Source organism: Pteropus alecto, unplaced genomic scaffold, assembly GCF_000325575.1.
Source record: "Pteropus alecto unplaced genomic scaffold, ASM32557v1 scaffold24, whole genome shotgun sequence".
In the NCBI taxonomy this organism is placed as follows: domain Eukaryota; kingdom Metazoa; phylum Chordata; class Mammalia; order Chiroptera; family Pteropodidae; genus Pteropus; species Pteropus alecto.
In genome coordinates this window covers 635,283-662,295 of record NW_006439192.1, presented here as the reverse complement: position 1 = coordinate 662,295, position 27,013 = coordinate 635,283, and the positions used below count along the sequence as shown (strand labels likewise).

At 43.4% G+C, this 27,013-nt stretch overlaps 2 protein-coding genes across 2 annotated transcripts in view; one reads left to right on the top strand and one right to left on the bottom strand.

Moving 5' to 3' along the window:
• Positions 1-15,022, top strand: part of CSGALNACT1 (chondroitin sulfate N-acetylgalactosaminyltransferase 1) — a 73,966-nt gene extending 58,944 nt beyond the window's left edge. The window contains exons 4-7 of the mRNA XM_025049867.1: positions 986-1,164; positions 2,107-2,201; positions 10,246-10,327; positions 13,281-15,022. Of these exons, the coding sequence (XP_024905635.1) occupies positions 986-1,164; positions 2,107-2,201; positions 10,246-10,327; positions 13,281-13,570 (646 nt within the window). The 3' untranslated portion in view covers positions 13,571-15,022. The remainder of the gene's footprint in view (positions 1-985; positions 1,165-2,106; positions 2,202-10,245; positions 10,328-13,280) is intronic.
• A 9,559-nt stretch (positions 15,023-24,581) lies between these two features.
• The window catches only part of SH2D4A (SH2 domain containing 4A), a 48,538-nt gene continuing 46,106 nt past the window's right edge, over positions 24,582-27,013 (bottom strand). The window contains exons 8-9 of the mRNA XM_006916253.3: positions 25,963-26,183; positions 24,582-25,480 (exon numbers count right to left, since the gene is read on the bottom strand). Of these exons, the coding sequence (XP_006916315.1) occupies positions 25,388-25,480; positions 25,963-26,183 (314 nt within the window). The 3' untranslated portion in view covers positions 24,582-25,387. The remainder of the gene's footprint in view (positions 25,481-25,962; positions 26,184-27,013) is intronic.

The window sequence follows — 27,013 nt, the reverse complement described above, 5'->3', positions numbered from 1 at the left end:
CAGCAGGAAAAGGGGAATTTCCCAAATGCTAGGCCTCTGCACAGGTGGAGTTAGGAGCTCTGCTTGGTAGAAGACAATCCCTGTTCCACTAGGTGCTGAATGAGTTCCTGGAACTTTTGCTCAGGACATGCCCCGTTTCTGTTCCTGGGAAAGAACAGCTGAATGAAGAAACAGCTTGACTTCACTGCCATGGGCCTGGGAATCCTGGCCTGTGCTAACAATAGCAATAGCTGATGCTTACATGGTGCTTTATACTCTTGGCAGTGTTTATCTAACTAATAACTGTGAGACAGTTAAGGAAGGTGTTATTATTCCTGTTTTGCGGATGAGGCAACTGAGGTTCCGGGGATTAATGGGCTTGCCTAGATCACAGAGTTAATCTAGAGGAGAGCCAGGTCTGAGATAGTCCTAGTTTTCTAAATCTAACTACTTCATTTTCCCCATAATGCTCTGCTGCTTTACCTGAAGGTAGAGAAGGAATCCAGGCGTAGATCTGTTATAGGAGGATAGATATATATCAAGACCATCATGCCTGGCTCCTGGAGCCAAATACAGATGGGAAGATGCTATTTGGAGCCGTTCCAATGGGATTTTATTTCCTTGGGCCAGTGGTGTCATGTGGGTGGCTCAGGAAGCATGGAGATTTTCCTGTGTTCTTTTGACCTAATCTTCACTGGGTAGTTTCTTCATCACAAAAAAATACTCATTAATCGTGACAATACAGTTTTTGATTTGGAGAAAGTATTAGAGAAACAAGAAATAAACTGGTGTTAAAACTTCACTAGGTGTTTGTTCTTGATACTTTTAATACCAATGAGTTTTTGATGAACGGATCGTTTTGTAACTTCTTGGGTCGTCTCGGTGGCCTCAGAGTTACAGAAGAAACCTGGCAAGATGTGGATGGACCTTGGCCATGTATTTGCCAGGGGATTCGTTGGCCTGGGAAGCCTGGGCGCATGAGTTACTGTGTGGTCTTCCCCTTTAGAGCTGCCAACTTCAGGAACTTCACCTTCATCCAACTGAGTGGAGAATTTTCCCGGGGAAAGGGACTCGATGTCGGAGCCCGCTCCTGGAAGGGAAGCAACGTCCTTCTCTTTTTCTGTGACGTTGACATCTACTTCACCTCGGAATTCCTCAATACGTGTCGGCTGAATACCCAGCCAGGTAAGGGCGTGTGGAGTGGGTTCTCTTTCTCTCTCTCAGGGTGGCATTTAGCTCTGTCACACTCACATATCATTCTCTTTGCAATTCACTCTGATGTCCTGCTCCCTAATCAGCCTTATTTACCTGAGCGACAAAGAAAAGGAAAATCATCTGGTTTAATTTCTCCTGTGATGTCACAGTGTGGGCCTGTCAGTCATCACAATTCTGGGACTCTTCGTCCCAAGTTCATGTTTATAACCTCTATTCCATTTTCAACTGAGAGGTTGGCTTTGGTGAACATCCACAGGAAAAAGTGTGATGGGGAGGACATGACATGGAAAACCTTCCTGAAACCAAAGGGAAAGGAGTAGCTGTGAGAAGGTACCAAGGGAGGAAGGGCTTTTTGCGGAAATAACCCACAATATGAAAACTATTTTCATAGAATTTGACTCATAGGCAAGACTGATATTCAGCTGATAACTACTGGCATGGGTATGTCAGTTGTTAAAATATTGAAATTCTTCATGTAAATTGATAAAGAGCAATTGCCCTGGTCTCCCTAAGTCTGTGCCTGCTGCCCTAAGTCACCCAGGTCTCTGGCATCCCTTTAGACAGCCCCACGAGCCAGCAAATAAAGGGTTAATGTCCAGTAGAGCAGAGGGCACCAGGACTCTCTTTCACACCCACTCCAATTGGTCTTTGCTTAGTGCCAGAACCACTGACTGTCAGTATTTTCAATATCACTCCTGTGATAAGAGGTCAGAAATAGTAGAGAGTCTGTCCATCTGGTTTACCTGGTACAGAACTTCTAAGATCTATTTTAGACTTGAGTGAAGAGAAAAGGAAGAGTGGATGCAAATATTTGGGATGTTTCAGAGGGCTGAATATAAATGAACAAACCTAATAGTTTTTTTTCCTTTTAAGCCTGTTTCTTTAAGGAGATGTTTGTTTTCTGCTTTTCAGGGAAGAAAGTATTTTATCCAGTCCTTTTCAGTCAGTACAATCCTGGCATAATATACGGCCATCACGATGCAGTCCCTCCCTTAGAACAGCAGCTGGTGAGTAATTACTCCGCAGGTGCCTTTGTGTGATTCTGTTTCATGTCTTTCATTATCAGGGGCACCTGACCATGAGTAAAGGTGAGTGGAAATCTGTGGATTGATTCCCACTGTAATTTTTAAGTTTGGCCAGACATTCTGGCCTTTGCTTTCAGTGCCTTGTTGATTAAACTTGTGTGCAGTATTTAAAAGTGGAAAATAAATAGGAACGGTACCTTACAGAAAGGTAATTTCACACCTTCATAGTTTTCTTCTGTGTTTTTTGGAAGCTAGTTTATTGCATTGTGGATGCAGCACATTTTCTCTTTATTATTACAAAATCCTGCAAAGTAAGAAAGATGAGATTTATGTTCCCATTTGACAAATGAAAACCAGAAGTCAGAAAGCAGTGGGTCACTCCGGGGCACACAGCAAGTGAGTTATCGGGGGAGCAGGGACTAGATCCAAGGCCCTTCTCATCATGCCACATGGATAGTGGAACCACACAGCCACCAAGGAGCTCTGTAAGCTGAGATGTCTCTTCGCTAGTGGTGGCAGGTGTTCTGTCCATCAGAGAAGCAGTGCAGGCAACAGGCAGCTGCTGAGAAAAGCCAGAATAGGGTCTCTGTACCACACGTTGGCATGCCCCTCTGCGACTACGTTTCCCATGATTGTTGTCACTCCCCAAGTTGGGCTGTGACCTTTTCCTGCAGAGAGAACAGCTAGGCTCGTCTAAAGCTGTGTTCTGGCTCAGGCTGAATCTTAGGGGAGCATCTGACCTGGGGAGGTCTGTTTTTCATTGCTTCTCTCTTCTCTTGAGGCAAAGTCATGTTTCTTCCCACTGAGTACATTGTAGGCTGAGGAAAAGAAATTTGCTGTGTGAATGTAAAGATGCGATAGGACTAAGTCGCTCATTCTTCTGTGCGGTGGGAAAGTAAACAGATTTTCATTGAAAACTTGTGTTTTATGAAATGCTTTTGGAGGACGCATTCTGTGTTTAAGCTTCTAGAAGTAGCAAAACCTGTTTCTCCAGCCATGTTCTGTGTCCCCTTCCAATTAACCTCTGGCAGTTGATGTAATGATCTGTTCCAGAAAGTTTCAGCTTGGGTTCCTTCAGGTTGGACAAGGTTTATTCCTCACCCATATCTGAGCACAGTTTCACTTGAGACCCAAGCCATACAGTACTGTGGTGATATAGTTTTCTCTTCCCCCAGTGAAATTCTACTACCACAGATATGCTGAATACTTATACATAAACACAGCAAGAGGTTTTCGTTCCCCTAAAACAATCTTTTTCTGCTTTGGGGCAGTATCACCTTCGTTGAGACAGAAAAAGCTTCTTATTTCCTTTCTGTAAGAGTTCTAAGCTTTTAATAGGGTTTGTGGGGGAAATGAGGTACAACATTTATTTTCTTTCAACCAATCAGAATAAAAGTTCCTCTTTTTTTAAATGAAGTACCACTTTACATTTGACATCAAATGTTTTTAATGTTTTGGCTTCAAATTCATAATGCACTTATTTGCTTGCAAGGAATTTTGTTCATTTCACAGTTTAAAAGTTTTATCCTTTTATTACCATTCCTACAAGGAAGCAGGTACCACAGATACGTAGGGAAGCCACAAGTATGATGCAGTTAAGCCAGTTTCTCAGATCCTCAGAATTACTGGTCGAGCCAGAAACAGAACTCAGATTGCCGTGTCCATAGCTGGAACTTCTGAATTAGCCGGCAACCTTTAACATTTACTTCTAAATATAACTTAGACCTTTCCTAGTCCACGTAAGTCTGATCCTTTGGGGTTCGGTATTTATCCAGAGAAACACAGCAGTTGTCTCTGAGATGAAGGGATCTCCGTCCAAAAAAAGGAACTTTGATTATGTTCTTGATTATGTTCTTTACTGGATGAACCATTTCTTGAGCACTTGCTGCCTATGGGGAATTAGTCTAGATATTAGTGGAGGAGTTAGAAGAACTGAAACAGTTTCCCATACTCAGAAATGATTGCAGGATTATTTCACTTATTCTCTTATTTTTCATAGACTTGCCCAAGATCACACTGCCAACTAATAGCAGAGCTCAGGCCAAAACTAGGGTTTCCTTACTCTAGTGCAGTGGAAATAGATTTGCTTAGGATCTAGATAAGAGCTGAAATGTAAAGGAAATGACTTGACAGAAATTCCAAGGTAAAACATCAGGCTACAGAAACTAATATACTGGAGATAGAATGTGTATGAGCTGAGAAGTTCTAAACTAAAAAATAATGATTACCGATGGACAAATTAGGAAAGATTTCCTACCAAGAGTTCATTTTGGTTCAGTCTGGAAAGATGTGATGCACATATATTAATACATACTTGATAGCCTTCCCTGGAATGCATCAGTATTGAAGGTGAGGGGAGAACATAGATCCATGATGTAGCTGTAACTGAAGTTACTTACGTATGTAAACAAAAGACAGCTTTTCCAACAGGCTGCAAACATGGCCTCATGTTTATTACCTCTGGCTATTGCCACTGTTGTTTGGTAATATTTTGCCTGCAGACAAAAGCAAGAAACCAAACTCGTGATTTTTTTGCGTGTGTTCAGACTACTTGTTTCTTTACTTGAGTACAGACCATTGGTAATAAGTAGTAAGTGAAATCGTGGGATTTTATGCTATTATTAATTTTTTGAGTTTTAAACCAGACATAAAACTTGTGGATGCTTTAATGTAGAAACAGCTCTCTAAGAAAGGAATGACTCTAATTTCACTAATTATTAACTTTAGACATTCCCCTTTTCTGCTTCTAGCCTTGTCGGTTCGCGCTGGGGCCTTGGCAGGAGCCTCTTAGCACTTCTTTCTTTAGTTCTTTCCCTTCCCTATACTTCAGTCTTTCCTTTATCCTCGGCCAGAGATACATTTCCAAAATGCAGATTGATTCCTTTGAAAAAATCTTTTATGGCATAAAGGCAGTGGTGTGCTTGTAAATGTTTGACAACCCATTCTCTGAAAGGGGCGGGGCCCTGATCCATAGCGTTTGCCATTTTCTGTAGTGTCAGTCGCCTGGCGTGTTTCAGGCTCCTGATTTGCTGTCGCTGACAGCGTTGGGAAGTGCCTTGCACAGTCCGGCTGAACTGGGCCTGGCCGGCTCCAGCACAACTCTGCAACCTTGATTCCTTGTTGGGATTAACTGCCCTCCACAGACTGACTCTAAAACTGATTACAGAGAGAATGTTTGCAAACCCCAGCACCTGGCACATGACGCCAACTCAGTGGATACCCAACCCAGCCTCTCTGCCAAGCAAGCACCCTGCCCAGTGTCTCCTCATCTCTCCTTCCACCTCAGGGCTATCTCCTCACCATTTCTACTGCCCGAAGTGGCCAGTATCTCAGTCTGCCATGCGTCCCACCTGTCATTTAAATTTGATGACTTTGTGCCACTTTGTTCAGTGTGCGAATGGTGTATAGGCTCCTGCCTTCATGCTCTCTCTGATTAAACCCTTCCCTTTCTACTGCCTCCAAAAAGTGTTTTACCACTAACCTGAATTTCCTTTAATTTATAAAAATTGCTGACTGGACATAATCCATCCTTTTATTCTGTTTTTATGTATTCGGGAAGCAGACACTCACTGAGTACCCGAAGTAACATGAATAAATGCCACCCACACAGCCTTTCGTAAGCCAGCACTGTGCCCACGTTATCTCATGTAATACTTGGGAAGGGGAAGAGGCTTTATTCTGCTCATTTCACAGATGAAAAACTGGAAGCTCAGAGGCATAAGTAACTTGCCCAGGCTGCTAAGTGGCGGGGTCAGGAATGCAAGTGCCGCCTGTGTGATAGAGACTGGCCTGAAGATGCCAAGCGGACACATTCTTTGGGCTCAGAGTGCTTCTAGGAGGGTACAGAATCTAGCTTGAGGTTACAGATTTCTAGAACAGAGAGAACCTGGACAATTCCTTGTCCAGCATGATACCCTTCAGAAGCCATTTAATTTTTTTAATGCATATACCAATAAAAGACTTTAGAAATATGTGGGTTAGTACGAATCTTGAAGGAGGTGACATTTGAGTTTATTCTTAAACCAATTATTAGAAAGCTATGGCTCTAGAATACTTTATTTCTCAAGAAATAGAAACTGTCAAAGAACTGTACCTTATCACAGGGCACATGCAGCCTCTGGAATCCTTTGCATTGTGATCCCCGAGCCCTCGGGGCTCAGATAATAAGGAATGGGCAGTGTGGGGTGAGGGAGCACCCAGCCCAGCCACAGAAGCCCCAAAGCTCAGTGTGTCTGCCGCTCATGGACAGGGCTGGCTACATACCTGGCATGGCCCGCCCAGTGCACAATGAAAACACAGGGCACTTGTTCAAAACTTATTAAGAATTTCAAGATGGCAATAGCAGAGCCTTAAACTGAGCCTGAAGCCCTCTCAGCGTGGGGCCTGTGGACTGCGTGGTTTGCATACATACCACTGTTGTTTCTCGTGAATGTGAGAAACTGCTCAGACATGACCTTGATTCTTGGGAGACTCTCTCTTTGTTTAGGGGAAATACTTTGCCTGGGTATTTTATTTTAGGGCCCAGATTCCTTCACAGGCAGTTGGCCAAGTCAGCGCCACTAAACTAGACAGGCGCTGCCTGCCTCACAACACCCAGGATGACCACTTTCCCATGTCTTTAGGGAGAGACACTGATTCGTGCTTTGTGTTTTGGTCCTAATAGAAAATATTGAATCCTGTCACATGAATCGCCTGCAGAGCTGCGGGTCTGGAAACTTCCTGTAGGAGAGTAGTCCTGACAAGTGTCCTTTTGTGGTGTATCTGTGCCCTGCAGTGTCCCGCTGAGGTCTAAGGTAGGGAGAGAAAGGGTGCTATGGAGAGTCGGGAGGAGGCCAGCCCCTGAAAGACATTTTTAAAAACAAGGATAGCACTGGAAAACAGATCAGTGAAATGCAGGACCCCCAGAAGGAGGAGACATTTTCCTTTTAAAGTCTAATCTTTATCTTAGGGTTTCTTCCTCCTCTAGACATCATTGGTGTGTGTCTTGTCAAAGCTCAAACAGAACAGTGGAGCTCCTTATGCTTGGACAAAGGTTCTAAGAAATTAAGCCTTTTGCTTAGCCTCCAGGAAGGTGAGAGTATATTTGTCTGCCACATAATTCGGAGAGTTTTCCCACTGGAATTCCTAGGCCTTCGCTGAACCATTTGCTGACAAGAATTCCCTACTTGAACCATGACTGTTTCCACTGGCTTGATGCTGTCTCTGCCCTAGGATTGGCTGCTCCTCATTTGTTCACTGGAGAAGTCCAGTAGGTCCTCAAATAACATTGTTTTGTTCAACATCGCTTTGTTATAATGTTGATGAGATGCCATAGGAACTCAAATCTTGTTTATGTCAATTAGCCTATGGTAAAATTGGATTTGTTATACATCGTTTTTCTTAAAGTCACAGACCTGTTGCTAATGTTACGTGAGGACTTACTGTATTTATTGAGTGCTCATGTGCTGAACAGTGACCTGGGTGCTGGAGACAGAGGAACAGAGCCGAAAGGATAATTTCAGAGAGCCTGGTTTATAGAGAAAATAAACCAGGTGACGGTGGGGAGGGAAGGGCCAAGATGGCGGCTGTGAGCAATGACATTGGAGCAGAGCCTGGTAGTGAGTTGGGAAAGGATGACCCAGGCAAGGGGGACGGCAAGTGTCTAGGTGCGGAGACCTGTGAGCCTGGTGAGTTCGAGTGAGGGATAGAATATCAGGTCTTTATGTCAGGGGCACATGAGATGGCAGAGGCAGGCGGGGGCCCGGTCACCTGGGGTCTTTGCAGGCTAGAGGTTCCCTCGTGGCATTTATTCTAATTACTTTGGGGAAAATGCAGTTAAAATCATTGCAGTGCTTTAAATGGGAACGTGCTGTGACCTCTTGTACACTTGACAGCACTCCCTCCCAGGTAGGCTGCTTGTTGAGAGCGCCACTCCAGTTAGTGACTCGGCACAGCTGGGGGTGGTAGAACCTCTAATAACTGAACCCTAATAAGTGCTCTTCATCTCATCCTGATATTCTTTGCTGTGGGCATGACAAACAGTTCCCACCAAGGGCTAAATTTCAATGAGCTCTTCAGATAGTGGCTTTTCATGGCTTGCCAACTTTAAAGCCAACATTAATAAGTGTTTATATAGCTCGTTCTCCAGATCACAAATCAGTTTGTTTCTGTCACACTGTCCCGAGCTGAGAGTCACTCTTTGCTCGGTCTTGCCAGGCACTGCATTCACTCATCCCAGTCCTGGCATGGCTGCCTCTTCAATCCCCCTTGTCTTTCTTCCCAAGCCCTGACCCATTGTTTTTTCCTGTTTGGAGCTTTCTCTTTTAGATTCCACATATACCTCAGCCAAATATTTGAAGTTTTGGAGACTGACGCTTATCATTTTACCCAGAAGCTCAGAGGACTTCTCTGTGTCCTGGCCAACAGAAAGGATACTAAGCCTTTGGCTGCAACAGAAACAGTGTACCTGGTATGACAGGGATGTAACAGAAACCATTTTTAAAAATGACTCAGTTTGGAGATTTTTCCAGACTTTCCTGCCCTGAAAAATCTTTCCAGTGGACAATAATGAAATCGTCTTGTCACTTGGCAGATACTGCCTAACAGGCCTTTGTTCTGAAGAATTGGAGAGCATGTGTTGGGGACCGCACCAACTGACTAAACCTCTTTTGGTCTTTATTTTCCTTAGGCAGTCCCGATGCGTGCTCACAGTAGTGCGAGCGGCATTCAGATGTAGGTTATAGTGAAAATAAGATGGTTTCATAGGTTACAGAGTAAAAGAGTTTTTAAGTTCATCAACCAGGCTGCAAGCCATTTGTCGAGTACAATTTAGCCAATGGTATAGATAAAGGGAAACTTCGGAGAGGGGGAATAGAAGTAATAGGATAAATATTTGGATGTTAGAGCTGGAAGAGAGCTTAAGGATAATTTAGCAAAACTTCCACATTTATTGGAAAGGAAATGGAAGCTTGGAGAAGTCAGGGACCTGCCTGAGGCAAAAAAGCTAGCCAGTGGTCAAGCTGGGACAAGACGCTGGTGCTCCTGCCCACAGAAACTCTTTTTAATTAGCAGTGAACAGCGCCAGATGTCCCAGACAGGAAATGCAAAACTCCGAGTGGACGGGGACCTGCTGCAGCCTCCCCTCCTTCCTTTCATCAAAGCACCTATGTAAACGACAAGAATGAATCATGAAAAAGAACTATTAAAATAGGTCCCAAAACCATTCCCAGAATTACCTCAGCCAAAAACATATAAGCAGTTTTTTTAAAAAGTCTTTCTGCTTCGGCCAGTATATTGGAAATTTACTTGCAAAGGAAAAGATTGAGCAGGGCCAGGTTTTGCTTTTTAAAGACAGTCACTGCTTGGATGGCCTCTCGGCAGCCCTGCAGCCTGGCAGCACTGAAGATGCTTTTTGGAACAGTTTGGTTTTAAAAGAGCTTCAAGATGAATGGACAGAGTCTTTCTTCGCAACCTGGACTCTTAGTACCCTTTTCCTCAGCAAGCGAGAGTCAGCAGAGCCAGAGTCACAGGCTGAAGTTTCAGGTTTTCCTTTTATTCCCTGAGGGAGTCCTGTTTGTGTGCTCTGCCAGGGCAGCTGAATTCTGAGTTGTTCTCTATCCCTTTTCTCAACTTCCTGAGCCCTTTGCTGGCTCCTTGCCCAGGCCTGTGCGAGGGGCCGAGGCCTCCAATTCTCGCTGGCACTGGTGTTGGGCCAGACACGTAGGTGGCTTTTCCATGGCACTGCTCAAAAACTTGCTCTCCAGTGTGTGTGTGTATGTGTGTGTGTGTGTTTTCATACCTACACCCTAGAAACATTCCAGTCAGAAGTGCCAAAAATCACAAGGGCCCATTTTGGGACGGTGAGTTGACTATTTCTAACCATCTGAAAGGACTCGAATTCACCTGCATTTCCCACACAGGGTTGTGACTCTTGATCAGTGCTGGGATGGGCTCCCTTTCAACATTGCTCAGGCGAGGCTGTGAATACTCTCTATTTGTTGTTATCCACTCTGTCCTTCCTCTTCAAATGACAGTGCTTTCCCTGCAGGTCATAAAGAAGGAAACTGGATTTTGGAGAGACTTTGGATTTGGGATGACATGTCAGTATCGGTCAGACTTCATAAATATAGGTAAGACACGTGGACTTGCGACAAATCCGCATCTTTACTGCCACCCAGAGGCCAGTGAGTGGCCATGCAGGAATCGGGTCAGGTTCCAAGGAGTCTGGTGGCAAAGGTGGTGCCACTTCCCAAGAAAAAGATGTTTCTCTTGTCATGGACTTGGGGCTGGACCAAGAGGGGGCTTTGGAGTGTGCGGCACTTCAGCCCCTGTAATCTCCACCAGCACCTCTCATTCGTGCACAGTGTGAGGGAAAACAGCAGCATAAAGGCAGCTTCTACGCAAATCCTCCAAGGCTGCCTTCTCACCTGGTCAGGCTCCTGCACCCTCTCGTTTCGAACATCATGGGCTTCCACAATAGGGGGAATCCATTAAAAAATAAGGGCAACAAAATAAGGGGAATTTTGGAAAATCATGTACCAGAGAAGATTTAAATTTCTCTCTGCTAAAACTTTGAGAATTCCAGATGTCACTTCAAGCTCTAAGTATACAGTTGCTGTCGCAGATACACGCACACACATGCACGCATGCATGCACACATATATGTACACACAGGCTCTCAGTGCACAGAGAGGAAAGGTCCGCAGGTTGCAGTTGAAGAGGCTGAGGCTTCAGAGGCAGAGGGACCTCACAGCAGGTGAGGGACATGGTCAGGGTGAGAATAGAGTCACCTGACCCCTTGGAAATTCCATACCACTTCCTATGGTGCTGCTTATTCGTGGGCGTCTGAAGGGAGTAGAACTGTGAATTCCACATGGCTAGGGAATGAATGAACAGGTCAGAAACCTTGACCTGGGGCTCAGGGTTCGGGGTTTGGGGCGGACCCTGAGCCAAGGTGGAGTCAGGGAGGCCCTGCCTCACACGGCACGGAGATTCCCATTCCCACCAGCTCCCTGTGGGTCTCCCAGAGTCTGCTCATTGTATTCTCTCTGGGTCGACTCTACCGCTGGCCCGAGGCCTAAAGCTTCTCTTTTTAAGATCAGTGGGTCTATCTGAGCAGCCCCAGGTTTTTGTCCAGGGGTGATGTGGTCTACAGCAGCGGTTCCCAACCTTTTTGGCACCAGGAACTGGTGCTCCTATGAGAATCTAATGCCTGATGATCTGAGGTGGAGCTGAGGCGGTGATGCTGGAGCTGGGGAGTGGCTGCATATACAGATGAAGCTTCACTTGCTCACTTTCCACTCACCTCCTGCTGTGCAGCCTGGTTCCTAACAGGCCATGGACCTGTACCTGTCCGTGGCCTGGATGTTGGGGACCCCTGGTCTACAGAGACTACAGAACCCTCACAGAAATCACGGGGAAGGAACAACTTGAAGTTAGGTCCAGTAAGAAGCAGCAGAGCACTCAGGATGTTGATGTGAGTGGTGGGTTCCCTCAGATACAGAGCAGTGAACCACGAGTGTTCTTTGATTCCTCTAAGAGATAATCCTAAATGATTATGTGCAAATCAGATCTCCCAAAATGACATATTTTCTTAAACTTTTTAAAGGAGACTTCCATTTCAAGAAACTGTTTTCTTGCTCTGTGTACAAGAAAAGATTATTTTGTGATGATGGATGTTTATCTAATTTGGGTTTATAGTATATTTTTTTTTTCTAAAGATAGGGCACAGCTATAATTGAAAAACGTGGGAATGGTAAGCTGGGAAAGGTGCTCTTCTTCAGTAAGCCATTGCCATAACATTAGAATGAACCTTTGGGTCACATCTATACCCCAGTCATTCTTTGCAATCTTATATTTATCTGCAAGCATCTTACTTGAGCACCTTCTGTTTAATAAGTTGTAATGATACCGATGGGAATAATAAACTCGTTATAGCTAACCACGCACTGCCCCTTACACTGTTGTCTCATTCGGTTATGACACCTCCTTCATTTCTGGATAAAGAAATCAAAGCTCAAGAGAGGTAAAATGGCAGCTTGGATGAGAACCAAGACTCAAATTTCAGACCCTTGACTCAGAATGGTACAACTTTCTTTGCCTACACAAGGGGGCCACAGGTCACTCTGTATACATAGCCCGGGGGTTGGGGGTGCGTAGTTTTCCCTCTGTGAGCTCCCACTTCCGGTCCCAGCAATAACTTCCATCAGAGCAGTGCAGCTTGGGAGCTTCAGGGGACGAAGGAGCTACATAAAGACTCTGAAAAAAAAATGTTCAGAGTCACTTCACTGTTTCTTATAAGGTTTGGACAAATCTTTTAGATGAGAAAGGAATGATGACCAAAAAAAAAAAGGCCAGTTTTTCTTTGGGCTTTAGGTTAAGAAAAGACATTGAGGGGTGTGTGCATCTCAATTTACAAAGACGAGAGTTAAGGCAACCATTACTCACTTTGTGAAGGAGTCCATGATAAAGTGAAACAAGGTTTTCTGAGCAAAACTTCAGAACTGACTATGAGGCCAGTCCCTTAACATAACTCATTTCACCAGCCTGTGGTAGACTCACAGCTTTTCAGGACCACTTTAGTCTCTGAAAGGAAGAATGCTTTTATGGGATGTGATTTTTTTTCACACTAAGATCCTGTTTTACTCTCTCCTGCTGCATGCCTCTTGTTTATTCCATTTGAAATGGCAGGGGGAGGTCACATTTATATTGAAACACATGAATTTTCATTCGGAGGTTTAAGGTTGAAAAGTTGGGATGCTGTTGTAGCTTTTAGTCTCAGGCTAGGGCTGATCGTTAGCATTGCTGATAGTTCTTGAAAGCAGGCAAATGCTGGAGATTCTGTTTGCAGCCTAGTTATCTCCAGGAGTTAGTGCTGGCTACCACGAAGTTCTCTGTTCGAGAACTCTGAGTTCTCAGACCCGGATAGACATACGTAATTAGGAGTGGTGGTGAAACATATCTCCCTTAAACACGTCTTCTCTTCGTGCAAAGTTCTGTGCTAGTGCAGCTCAAGAAAGAAAGCAAACATAGATCAGGAGATGCGAGCACAGCTTGATTCAGCAGTGTGTTCTCTCCTGACAGGTGGGTTTGATTTGGACATCAAAGGCTGGGGTGGAGAGGACGTGCATCTCTACCGCAAGTACCTGCACAGCAATCTCATAGTGGTGCGGACACCTGTGCGAGGACTCTTCCACCTCTGGCATGAGAAGCGCTGTGTGGACGAGCTGACCCCCGAGCAGTACAAGATGTGCATGCAGTCCAAGGCCATGAACGAGGCCTCCCACGGGCAGCTGGGGATGCTGGTCTTCAGGCATGAGATAGAGGCTCACCTTCGCAAACAGAAACAGAAGACAAGCAGCAAAAAAACATGAACTCCCAGGGATAGATTTGGGGAGATGTTTCATTTTTTTTTCCTTTTGCAATTACCAGACAAGTGGCTGCAATAAGGAAAAGATTTCCATAAAAGATTAAAAAAAAAAAAAAGAATTTGACTGATTAGTAAGAGAGGAGGGAGACAGAGCTTCCAATTTCTGCCTATTTGGCTTTTATGCAACAGGAATTGAAATCTCCCACTTTTGCCTGCAAAAGTAGCCCAAATGCATCCATGCAGTGTCTGACAAAGGCAGAATGATTGTGAGATTATAAGCCTGATAGCTTATAAGGGTTGTTTTGATTGTGTTTGCAGCAAAGTGAATCTATTGTTTTCTATGCTCACTGAAATCTTAATTAAGATCAGTTTTATAGAAGGGTCATTACATGAAAGGCGAGCAGATATCACCCCATATGAATGATTATTTCAGTAGGACTCTTGTGTCTAGGAATGCTAAAATATCAGATGGCAGGTGAGGAGACCATGTGAAATTCAAAGATACCCTCATTACAATCCTCGTGAGTATATTAAGCAAAACCAAATGGACTCAAACAGAAAAGAAACCATAACTATTATGTAATCTGCCCTATAGATTAACCAAAAATAATCTGCTCGTCTTCTGGTTGTAGTTTTAACCATCTCTATTTGTTAATTTTATTTAAAAATGCACTTTTTTTTTGCTTATGAGTTGTATTTTGCTTATTTAATGACCAATTTGCAAGCCTTACTAAGAGAGCACAAGTTAGCATACACTTTTATATTTTTTAAGACGATACTTTCAGATGCAGTATGAGAACTTTCAATTCAGAGCATCAGATCGATACTCAAATCCGAGGACATGCCAAATGCTGACCCTGTCAAGCACCGAATGCCAAACCTTCATCAAGGTTTGGGGCCACTGATGGATTGAGACATAGATATATTTTACCAAACCTTCATCAAGGTTATGCCAAACCTTCATCGAGGCCGGCACGGTTTGGGGCCACTGATGGATTGAGACATAGATATATTTTACCCGAAGAGTATTTCCGAAGAAGAGCAACTGAAAACTCAACACTGGACGGAAAGAGAAATATACTTTTTACCTTAACAGAAAAAGAAACTCATTCAGACTGGTGGTATCTCGATTTATTCAAAAGTCAGAAAACACATTTGCTCCTCAGAAGAACCAGGGACCACTTTCTTACCTGTTTAAATAAACCAAAGTATACTATATGAATCAAACAATCTTTTTTCAAAGCAGGGTGCTCTTCCTGGCTTCTGGCTTTCATGAGAAGAATCGGAGAAAAATGAATTTTGTGAAAGATCACTCCATCTGCCGGGGTCTAGTGGGATGGAAGATTTTGCTACATGTTCACCCACCCCAGTCTAGGGGGAAGTAACTTGATTATTTTTTAAATTAAGTAGTTCTACTCAGTCACCAAGATGCTTCTGAAAATTGCATTTCATTAAAGTCTCCAACTATTAAAAAAAAATAAATATAGTTAACATTGAGTGGTTTCTACATTCATGAGAAAATTATTTATTTACTAGCCAGTACCAGATGCATGAGCTAATTATCGCTCTGATTACTTATTTTCTGTTTGCCCACAGTCAATTCATTTTTTTAAAGGCTTCAAGAACATTCAAGCTGTTGGAGTGTAAAAAAAATGCATTGTATTGATTTGTATAGGTATTCGTAAAATTTAATTAAAACACAGGACATGAATGGAAAGTGGCATTGGACAGCTAATAAAATGTGATTTGTGGATATGATTTCTTCCTGGAGTAATAATGCCATGTCTTTAGTTTTTTGAAAATAACTTTTTGTGCATAAATCAGGGTTTCTCGACCTTGGTATTGTGTACATTTTGGACTGGCTTTTTCATTGTCATGGGGGTTGTCCTGTGCACCGTAGGATATTTAGCTGCATCCCTGGCCTCTGCCCACTGGGTGCCAGGAACCTCTCTAACCAGGCTGACAATCGAAATGTCTCCAGTCATTGCTAAGTGTCCCCAGGAGGGCGAAACCACCCCTGGTTGAGGACCACTGGTCTAGAGGGAAAAGAGAACCATAATGATAAACTTGGCCATTAATACAATTTACTTGTCTTTTTAATTAGAAGAAACTAAGAAATGATTTCTAAGGCTTCTTTTGACTCTAATTGTTTCATATTTTCACATTCAGTGTTGATACTAGAGATTCATGGCATATATCTAGTCTGTCTCTCCACTGGTTCTGATGGATTTGTGGGACTGACCTGCACATTCCTGCCTGTCTCCTCCCTGAGTCAGGAGGACGCATTTCCAACAAGGCCGGTGGCAGCAAGCAACTGTTCTGACCGTAGAGTTAGGCAGGTCTAAGCGTCCCACAGGTGATGCGGTCCCAGGCCATTTGTGCTTGTTTAAATTGCGTATCACAGATGCCTGAAACCATGGTTAAAATTTGGGTTTTAGAAGTAGCTGAAAAGAAGAAGAAACAGCATGATATTAAACTGTTTCTCTCTTTTTAAAGCTTAGTCAGATAAAATAGTTTTATCAAAAGGTAGCAGTTTTATCAAAAGGTAGTACCCTCCACCCTGCACCCCAAATTCCAGCCAAGTGTTAACTACCAGGGATGCAGCTAAATATCCTCTTAAAGCACATGCAAGAGGGGATCTGTCTTAGTTTGGGCTGCTATATCATAAACCGGGTGGTTGATTTCTCGAGGTTCTAGAGATGAGGAAATCCAAGGCCAAGGCTCTGGCAGATCTAGTATCTGGTGAGGGCTGTTCTCCCTGTATCCTCACATGGCTGGGAGCAGACAGAGGGCTACTCTCCTCCTGATCTTAAAATGGCACTCATCCCATCATGGAAGCTCCACTTACATGAAATAATTACCTCTCACAGGCCCCTATCTCCTGATAACATCACATTTGGGCTTCAACATATGAATTTTGTGGGGTTACATTCAGTCCATAGCAGAACCTATCCTCATTCCCTCCCCAAGATGTATATGAAAGAAGGACTGGCGAAGGCCCCACCGAAAAATAATCAGGGGCTTGAAATTTAGCCTTAGATAGCCAAGGAAAGCAGTAATGAACCTGCGGCCTGAAGGACCCAGGCACATCGCATCTTCTGAAGGAAAGATCTTGTCAAGGAAGCACTGAGTCTTAGGCTCGTGTTAGGTCCCTTCCAACTCTCTGCATCCTCTCTATGTTCTTAAATCACCTAGTAACTAGCCCCAGTCATCTCACTGGAGCTGGGGTCGCTAATATAAACCTCAGTTCTCCAAGTAGCAGCGTGCTGACTCGGCCTTGTGAGAGCCAATTGTTAGCTCCTCTTCCCACTCCTGAATAAGTAATGGCCATGGAGGAGTATTTACACCATGGAAATTGGCAAAGGCTACACACCAGGACTCCCCAACTCACCCTCCACCCTGCACCCCAAATTCCAGCCAGGTGTTAACTACCAGCACTCCATTGCCTCTAATCAACATAACCTATTCTTGTGCCCAGTTTTCCCTCTAGTCGTCTACTTTCTATTCCCTCCTTTGTAGTCATAAATGTGGCGAATTTGCTTCTCTCCATACATAAGCGATGAGAGAATCAGGCCTAGGAATTTTCGAAAGGTAAACAACTTCACACAGCCTCATTTTTAAGATTTTGCATGAGCCAAGTAGACATAATGTACAATCCTGAAAAGTAAGAAAATTGCTACCCAGAACCTAATTTTAATAAATTTTGTTTCAAGGAAAATCTTCCAATGTTATCTAAACTTAATATCATGGCTTCTCCAGCCACACCGCTGGAGAATTCTACTTCTTACACTTGCCACCTATATCTTAAACCAGCCACTCAGCGTCTCTGTACCCATTTCCTCATTCAGAGTGATGAATGCAATCATGTCTATAATCATGATTGTTATGAATATTGAGTTAATATGTATGAAGTCCTTGGGACATGTCCGGCACGTGGCAAGTATTCGTGTCCAGCTGTTTTGCAACGCCAATTCCCCATGGCCAGCACCTTTTGGGAATAATCAGAAGACCATTGTGGGTCACACACTAAAGATCACGAACCATCATGTGCACTGTTTCCTTTATTTCTGTCATTCTGAAAACAATGTCAATCTGAAGAAGGGTTATTAGGAGTATAAAACAGATAATTTCTCCCTAATGTCAATCTGAAGAAGGGTTATTAGGAGTGTAAAACAGATAATTTCTCCCTAATGTCAATCTGAAGAAGGGTTATTAGGAGTGTAAAACAGATAATTTCTCCCTAATGTCAATCTGAAGAAGGGTTATTAGGAGTGTAAAACAGATAATTTCTCCCTAATGTCAATCTGAAGAAGGGTTATTAGGAGTGTAAAACAGATAATTTCTCCCTAATGTCAATCTGAAGAAGGGTTATTAGGAGTGTAAAACAGATAATTTCTCCCTAATGTCAATCTGAAGAAGGGTTATTAGGAGTGTAAAACAGATAATTTCTCCCTAATGTCAATCTGAAGAAGGGTTATTAGGAGTGTAAAACAGATAATTTCTCCCTAATGTCAATCTGAAGAAGGGTTATTAGGAGTGTAAAACAGATAATTTCTCCCTAATGTCAATCTGAAGAAGGGTTATTAGGAGTGTAAAACAGATAATTTCTCCCTAATGTCAATCTGAAGAAGGGTTATTAGGAGTGTAAAACAGATAATTTCTCCCTAATGTCAATCTGAAGAAGGGTTATTAGGAGTGTAAAACAGATAATTTCTCCCTAATGTCAATCTGAAGAAGGGTTATTAGGAGTGTAAAACAGATAATTTCTCCCTAATGTCAATCTGAAGAAGGGTTATTAGGAGTGTAAAACAGATAATTTCTCCCTAATGTCAATCTGAAGAAGGGTTATTAGGAGTGTAAAACAGATAATTTCTCCCTAATGTCAATCTGAAGAAGGGTTATTAGGAGTGTAAAACAGATAATTTCTCCCTAATGTCAATCTGAAGAAGGGTTATTAGGAGTGTAAAACAGATAATTTCTCCCTAATGTCAATCTGAAGAAGGGTTATTAGGAGTGTAAAACAGATAATTTCTCCCTAATGTCAATCTGAAGAAGGGTTATTAGGAGTGTAAAACAGATAATTTCTCCCTAATGTCAATCTGAAGAAGGGTTATTAGGAGTGTAAAACAGATAATTTCTCCCTAATGTCAATCTGAAGAAGGGTTATTAGGAGTGTAAAACAGATAATTTCTCCCTTCAATTCCATGCTCAGTAATTTGGAGCTGATGATTCCACAGGCTGTTGAGAGGCATTAGAGGTTTTTGAAGTAAGGAGCATAACTAGGCACCTTTTGTATGTACATGATGCTAATCTTCCAAGGTAAGTAATATTGTTACTTCCATTTCTCAGGTGCAGAAAACCAAGGCTTGGAAATGGTAAGGCACTCACCCAGAGCTCCAGGCTCACACATCATTTTCCCATCCTTGCCAGCTTCAAAAGGCTTGAAGGTCATGTTGGGTGGAGGGGGCAGGAACTTTGGTCTGGGCCGAGTCCAGAGCCTGTCCTCTTGAACCGCTGTTTCCCACTGTTTCTCTACTCTCCAGCCCCACCTGAGGAATCCCCTGACAATGGATGAGCACTTAACAGTGATTCAGGAACACCGAAGCAAGCTGGCCGCCACCCGCCAGCTGCTGTGCAATTTTCAGTGGGCTTGGAGCTCTGAAGCCTTGGAAGCTGGTTCTCAGGCAGGATCCCAAGGCATTAGGCTTAAAGACTGCCTTGAGTAGGAGGGGAAACAGGTGGGAATATTTGCTTTTTGAAAAAGATTTGACATTGTTTCTGAGAATTGATAAAGCCCTTGGGCGGTCCCTCAGCTGGGTGGGTGTGTTTTACTCCAACACCCATCAAATAACTGGCAGCTTTGTATGATCTGTGTTCTGATTAGCTTTATATTTGAATTCAAAGCTGTTTCTCCTGGCAGGACTCAATGCTTTGCTCTTGCTGCCAAAATCTGTGGGGACTGTGCCAGTTGGTTGGGGGTATTTGGGTGGTGGTTATTTCAACACAGAAAATGTTCTCTCAATCAGCAGAGATGCCTTTCAAAATATCTGCATTACTGATCCTTTACACATGCCCTCTGGAGTACTCAACCCCAGTGCCATGGGCTGTGTCTGCCTTGTCTGCTCTCCTCAGGGAGGGCATGCAGGTGGCGCCCTGGGGGGAGAAGCTGGCGCCGTACCGCCTTAGGGCCGTCTCCATCCACAGTCATTCAGGGGTTCAGGGAGAGCCAGGGCACCTTCAGCAGCCTCCGTCCAAGGCTCATCAAATGTCAGGACTCATCAAATGTCATTTGTCTGGTGTCTGGCTATGCAGGTGGCCTGCGGGCTACGGATAGTCCTCAGGTGGGATACTTGGGGAACTGGACTGACTCTTCATCCACCTAAGAGTCAGACACGTTAGCTTGAAATGCGGGGAATACAGTACTGCTGCCCACTCCCTCGATCTCAGCCGTTAATCCTGCAGTTTCTCATCCCCCACCAGCCCAGGACCCAATCACCCTCCAACTCCAGTGTTTAAAGAACAACAGTAAACATCACATGGTCTGCTAAGATGTGAAACCTCATCTGAAAAGGTTAAGAAAAATAAATAAAAATAGAAAAATAGAAAACAAACAGTAAAAGCCTCAAATTAAAGTCAAAGGAAGACTGAAGGAAAAAATATGTATAACTAGTTTTCCTTCTAATTATTAGCCTCAAATGGAGCTGAGTAAAAATTATACCCATAGTATGTGGGGCTGTCAGGAAAGGTAGGGAGTAGCTTGGTTGGAAAGCCTTCCTACGGTTCTGTCACAGCACCGAGAGCACCCCCAAAAGATAAGGTGCTGGCCATGTTTGCTGTTGAGGACATGCAGTGGAAGGCTACTGTGATCTTAACTCAGGTGGTGGGAAGACTTCTTGAAGGAACACCCTTTCAACTGAAGAAAAGTAAAAGCTGATTTAGACTGATGAGGGTTAACAGGGTCTTGCCCACTCCCTGGCAATCTGGCTTAGCATTGGAACTGCCTGACCTATTTGGGAGATAAGGCAGAATTAATCCCAAAGAGGTCTGGGTTTGTAATTATTTTTGTGGTTAAAAAGGGAGGAGTTTTGTGATCAGAAATCCCAGAGCAACTATCATTTTTTCAATGGCTAATTTCGGGGTAAAGACTGGTCACTGCTAATGGGAGTTGTAAAAATCAGGCATTAGAGAATGCTCTTTCCATGCTATTTAAAACACAAACTAAGTGAGCCATTTCTATGCAAGTCAACTGGCTAATACCTCGTGTGATCCCTCATTATATCCCTTACTCTTTAAAGTTTCCCTTTCCCTCTTAAAATTCATCCCAGAAACTCTTAACAAATGGGCCATTAGTCTACATAGGCCATTGGTTATATAAGCTGAGTTGGGGGAGCATGGAGTGCATGGACCCTGGCTTTGCTGGACCATGATTAACTAAGAATAACTACCATTTGTGGAGAGCTTTATATATGTCAGGCACTTTACATGTTTTTTTTCTAAGCCTCAGAACCCAACAAGTGACTTCAGTAACTCCTGTTTCAGAGACGAAGCAGCTAAAACTCAGACAAGCTTAGTATTTTCCTTTTCTTTTAAGAGGAGTTCACACAGCTGGTTAATGATGTAACCAGGATCCCAACCTACACCTGCTGGGCTCACTCTCTACTACATCCAGTTACCTCATTACCAAATAATGTGTTTTTACCACAGAATAAAAAGAGGACACTTTGTCATTTAAGCCTCACGATAGTTTTCAATCTGGGGCAGCAGTAGGAAGTCTAAAGATCCCTGCAAAGGGAGACAGGGAAGCATAGCAAGTATACTAGAAATAGAAGGACAGTTGACTTTTGAACAACGTGGGTTTGAGCTGCATGGGTCCACTTATACGTGAATTTTTGTCAATAAATATTGTAAATTTATTTTCTCATGATGTTCTTAATAACATTTTTATTTTTCTAGCTTTATTATGACCACAGTATATAAAACATATACAAAATATGTATTAATCGACTGTTTATGTCATCAGCAAGGCTTCTACTCAGCACTCAGCTATTAGTAGTTTTGAGGAGAGTCTAAACATGGTTTTTGATGATGTAGGGGATCAGCGCCCCGAACCCTCACGTTATTCAAATGTCAGCTGTACCAAAATCCACACAGGAAGCAGTCAAAGCAGAATTAACACTGCGGAAGATTTAATCTGGGATGTGGAAAGGAAAGAGATGAGAAGTTCTCCTAAAATGTAATGGAAAATGTGGAGAGATGAAAGCAATGAGGATGAGATCACAAAAATGGAAGGCAAAGAAGAGAAGTCTAAGTAGGATTTACAGCTACTCTTGAGGAAGGGAAAACACATTTCAAACAGACGTATTAGCTAAAGATGTAGAAAACGTATGTCCCTCCCAACCCCCGCTCCCCCCAAAAAAGACCTATGCAACGCAGTCTGAATTAAAGCATTTGCCACATTCTTGACAAAAATAAAAGTGAAGAGGCCCCCTGGGGATGCATTCAAGCATATCCTAACAACTATTTCTGTCTTTATGCACCAAATGGTAGGAATCCCACGGTATATGTGTGTGAGGGCCATGACACCTGTTTGGACTCTAGTGCATGAAGAAAGCTACCTCTACAGAAGGTGGCAATTGCAAAAATTTAGGCCATGAATTTTTTCTTTTTCAGACTAACAACAGATTTCCTGCCACATTAGCACATGCCATTACTTTATACCAAGAAGATGGTTTATTCCAAAGCGTTAGCTCAAATAGGCAATTTTTCATAGAAATGACCTCGAGATATTTTTAGTGGCCTGCTCGTGCCCCATTTTCACTTTTTCTTCTTCCTCTTGATATTTTTTCTTCTTAATTGTCCCTGTGTTTTCCTTCTTCTTTATAAGGTGTGAACCTACTAACACTTCTCGACAGTGCTTAGCACTGCTAGTGACACTGAGGGACGAAGTAACTTCCTTGTGCATCCTACTGCAGCAGGGTGAGGCAGGAGACCAGAACCAGGGGATGTACAGGTGACCTGACGTGGGTCTGAAGGGTATGTGAGGGTCTTGCAATAGGGAGGTGGTAGCCAGAGAGTCTAGGATGACTGTAAGCGGAGATTCCAGAATCTTACTGAGGGAGAAAAGAATCAACATGGTCAGGGAGTGGCATTTGCTCACAGTCCCAAAGAGGTAGGCAGGTTGGAGTACCTGGGATTGGGGAACATGACATAACATGAGGGGACATCCCCGACCAAGATACCTTGGGCAGGCAGGTCATGGTGCTGGGCTTGTTAAGGCAACAGAAGGAGGGGAGCACAGCCAAGATTTGGACAGCATCACCTTAGGCCATAAGTAGAGTCAGACACAGGGAGACTGAGTCTAATGGAGCTATGATGAGAATTCAGGCCTCTTCAACCCCCTTTAGTTGTAATCAGTTTCTGAATTCTGTAAACCATTCTCCTTCTCTAAGAATTTCCAGTATTACTCCTCGCCATCATATCAAACACTGTCAACAACTAATAAGATAAAATAGTACAGAACTCAAATCTGCTTTTCCTTATAATATTAGGTTAATTCAGTCAGGCCATTTCCTGTTTTCTAAATCTTCCTCCAATAGGACGTCACTTAGTGTAGTTATATCTGGATGCAACTGTAGTTATTTTCTCCAAAATAATTGTAGGCAGAGGGTGATGCTGGAATCTTATGTTTTCATAATTACTAGTGACTATAGTGTACTTTTCTATTCATTCCCAAACCTTATTTCAGAGCTAGATGAAAATAATAAAAGTCTTGTAGTTAAAACACTGAGTTTCATTATAAGTGAAAACGGAGGTCCACAGACGGAAAGGGCCCTGCCTGAGATCACACTGCTAGTGGTAGGAAGAGATGGGAACAGAGTAGAGGCTTCTGACTTCCAGCCCTGTGCTGTCTGTGCAGTTCTGTAATGTCATGACTGATGAATCATGGTGAGAAACAAAAGCTGACAGATCCTTTTAGACAATTGTCTAATTGACAGTTATCCCTCACACAATAGAAACCATATGGAACATTTCAAGAAACACATAACAACAATCTGTGTTTAAAACTTTCTCATTATAGCACACATACATACCCATGAATACTCACACGTATACAGGCGCCCCGCCCTCTTCTCTGGTTACATTTCATACTGTCAACAAGTGTTCTATACAACCGACCAACTCATGAACAAACTGCTACCACCTTCTGCTCCCTTTAAAAGAGTGCCGACATAGGGATAGGCCTGAAGTATGAGTAAATCTCCACCTTCCCAGAAGATTATCTCAGTGGCTCAGAAACTCTTGGATCAGGCCGTCTCCTTTACTGGGGCTGGAGGTTGGGGGTGGGGTGAAGTGGGCATAAGGTTTCTAACTGAGCAAATCTTAATCCCAGAGCTGAACAGAGCCAGTGGGAGGCTATTCTCATTTCCCATTTTTCCTTCATTATGAGGAGGGCGGTATATAATGCACATAAGTTTCTGTAATTACATACACTTCTGTATTAGTTTCCTAAATCTGTAGTAACAAATTACCGTAAACTCGGTGGCTTAAGAAAACAGAAATTTATTCTCTCGTAGTTCTGGAGGCTAGAAGTCTGAAATCAAGGTGTCGGTGGGCCACGTTCCCTTCTAAGGCCCTGGGGAGAATCTGATCCATGCCGCTCTCCTAGCTTCTGGTAGTTGCCAGCCATCCTTGGCGTTCCCCGTCTTTTGCAGCTGCATCTCTCCCATCTTCTCTGTGGTCCCAAATCCCCCTCTCCTTATAGGGATGCAAGTCACTGATTCCGGGCTCACCCTGACCTAGTATGGCCTCATTTTAACTTGACTACACTGGCAAAGACCCTGTTTCCAAATGAGGTCACAGGCACAGGCATGGGGGTCAGGACTTCAACAACATACCTTTTTTGGGGACACAATTCAACCCACAAGTGGTAGTACCCACAACTCACTGTTCTGTCCTTGTCTGTCACCACTAACAAGCAGCATTCCAAATGAGGTCACAGGCACAGGCATGGGGGTCAGAACTTCAACAACATATCTTTTTGGGGGACACAATTCAACCCACAAGTGGTAGTACCCAAACAACTCACTATTCTGTCCTTGTCTGTCACCACTAACAGCAGCTCCCAAGACCCTAGGCGCTGTCTCCTCCGTGCTCTCTGGGGTGGCGCCGAGGCGGACAGGGCATGTGCCGTCCTGATGCTCCAGAGCGAGAACACGCTCGCTTTCCCAGTCTGCAGTATCGTACATGTTACGCCTCTCATCCTACATTTTAAAACTCATTCGATTTACATTCCCAACTTTGTTATTCTATGTTTCTTACATCCTGATTCCAAAATGCACAATAAATGAAGTGTGTTTCGAGGTTCATCTCAGTCATCAGTAAAGGCTTATTTTCCAGCTTCCCAAAGCCAGCATAGAACTTCATATAAACAGGACCCTGAGACTTTTGAGATGATGTAGTTCCCACATGCTACTGGTGTTGGAAGTATATCTTCATTCCTAAAAAGTTTCAATTTCTTCTTTGTTCATTTTATCTCGCATACATCATTAAGGTTGTCTCCTTCATGTTAGGTAGTTGCTGAAATTGGGGATCATCTCCCTTTACTTTTGGAGTGTATACAATGCAGAGGTGATTTTCTCTTAGCATTAAACTTCAGCATCTGTGCAGAAGAGATTTCCATAGGACTCCAAGGTTACTTTCAGTTGATCAGAATTGGCTCTGCTACAGGGTGATTTTGGCTTCACACACACATGTCCATTTCAGCGCTGTTTGTCCAGAGGAAAGCCCAGCTGGAGGCCGCAGAGTGACACGATGGGGGCTGTCACGCAAAGAGCTCCAGGTAGTCGGGAGTCTGGTCCTGCTGACCACGTGGATACAGAAGGAGCTCCTTCCCCAGGGAAGTTATGGGTTCCTCCTGTGAATCAGACAGCATAGGTCAGGCTGGGCAGGTTGTTACAATACTATAAATAATGATGTTGTGCCATTTCCACCGCCTCAGAGTCCATAACTTCCTGCTTACTCTTGATTTACACAAAGTTTTATTGGTGGTGTACGACAATTTTAAAAGCGATTTTTCGTATCTACAAACTGCCATGTACTCTCCTTCCCGTGCTGAGTTCTAACTTGAGTGTTCACAGATGTGATCACTGTATGCACAGGTTTTTTAGCATCTCCTATATTCTCTGCCTCAGGGGGGTCCCCCTGAGTATATGAGGAGGAACTAGCCTCAATGATAAAGAAAATGCAATTAAGAATCCTGATTACCAGGAGGAATTATCAAAAACTAATCCCCCCATTACTTGTCTCAATCATTTTTCTTGTAATTGCTTTTCATTGTTAGAGCTGCCGCGGGACAACAGTTTGCAGAACAAATTAAGTTTGTGCATCGTCTCTCACCTTGTGATATTCCACCAGCTCGGCCAGAGTGGCATGCTGCAGCTGGTCCACGCCCAGGAAGCTGTAGGAGTCCGTGGAGGCATCTATGAGGAAATGTTTACAGCCATCCTCAGAAAGGTAGGACAGGGCATAGCCTTTGATCTTTTCACTGACTCGGATCAGAAAACTGCCTGGCACGCATGTGCTCAGAAGGTCGTTTGCTCTCTTTAGTGTGAGAATTCCTAGGGGAAAGAAAAGCAGGTATTTCAGCCAAATCATTTCCAAAACTCTTCTCTGTTAATGTAGCTATGTGGATAAAGTTTAGTAAAAATAAGCACAACATTAAGTCCATTTGGCATTTCTTAGGAATACAGGAAAATGTCATTTATCTTCTGGTATTTGGTAACCGGGCAGGGAAGGTTACATAAACAAGTGGATAGTACAAATGAGAGTATAAATGCTTAACCTTCAGAAGAACACATTTCCACTTATATACCCAGTTATAACAACACAGGGGCTAGATGGCTTCTGAGTCTGGTAGGACCCTTGGCAGTTATCGTGGGTTGTGAGATCTGGAAGGGGACTTGAAGACACGCGCCTCAGTTTATTGACAAGAATTATATGGCCTGCGGGATGATTCAACTTTATCTAGAACAGTGCTTCTCAACCATGGCAATGTCTGAGAGCCATTTTTGATTGTCATGGGCAGGGGACAGGGCTGGAGCAGGGCGAGGTGCTATTGGCATCCAGTATGTAGAGGCCAGGGATGCTGCTAAGCATCCTACAGGGCACAGGACAGCCTCACACTACAAAGAATTATCCAACCCAAAATGTCAATAGTGCTGAAGTTCAGAAATACTGGTCTAGGAGTCAGCAAGTTAGTAATACAACTAGGATGGACACAGGTCTACAAGGTGCCCTCTGCTGTAGCTGCTCTTAAATGATGCTCATTGACATAAAAGAATAAAAGTGTGTGTGTGTATCTTCATAAATATTCAAAGGAATAAAACTTCATATACACATACATATATATATATATATATACACACACACATACACACACACACACACA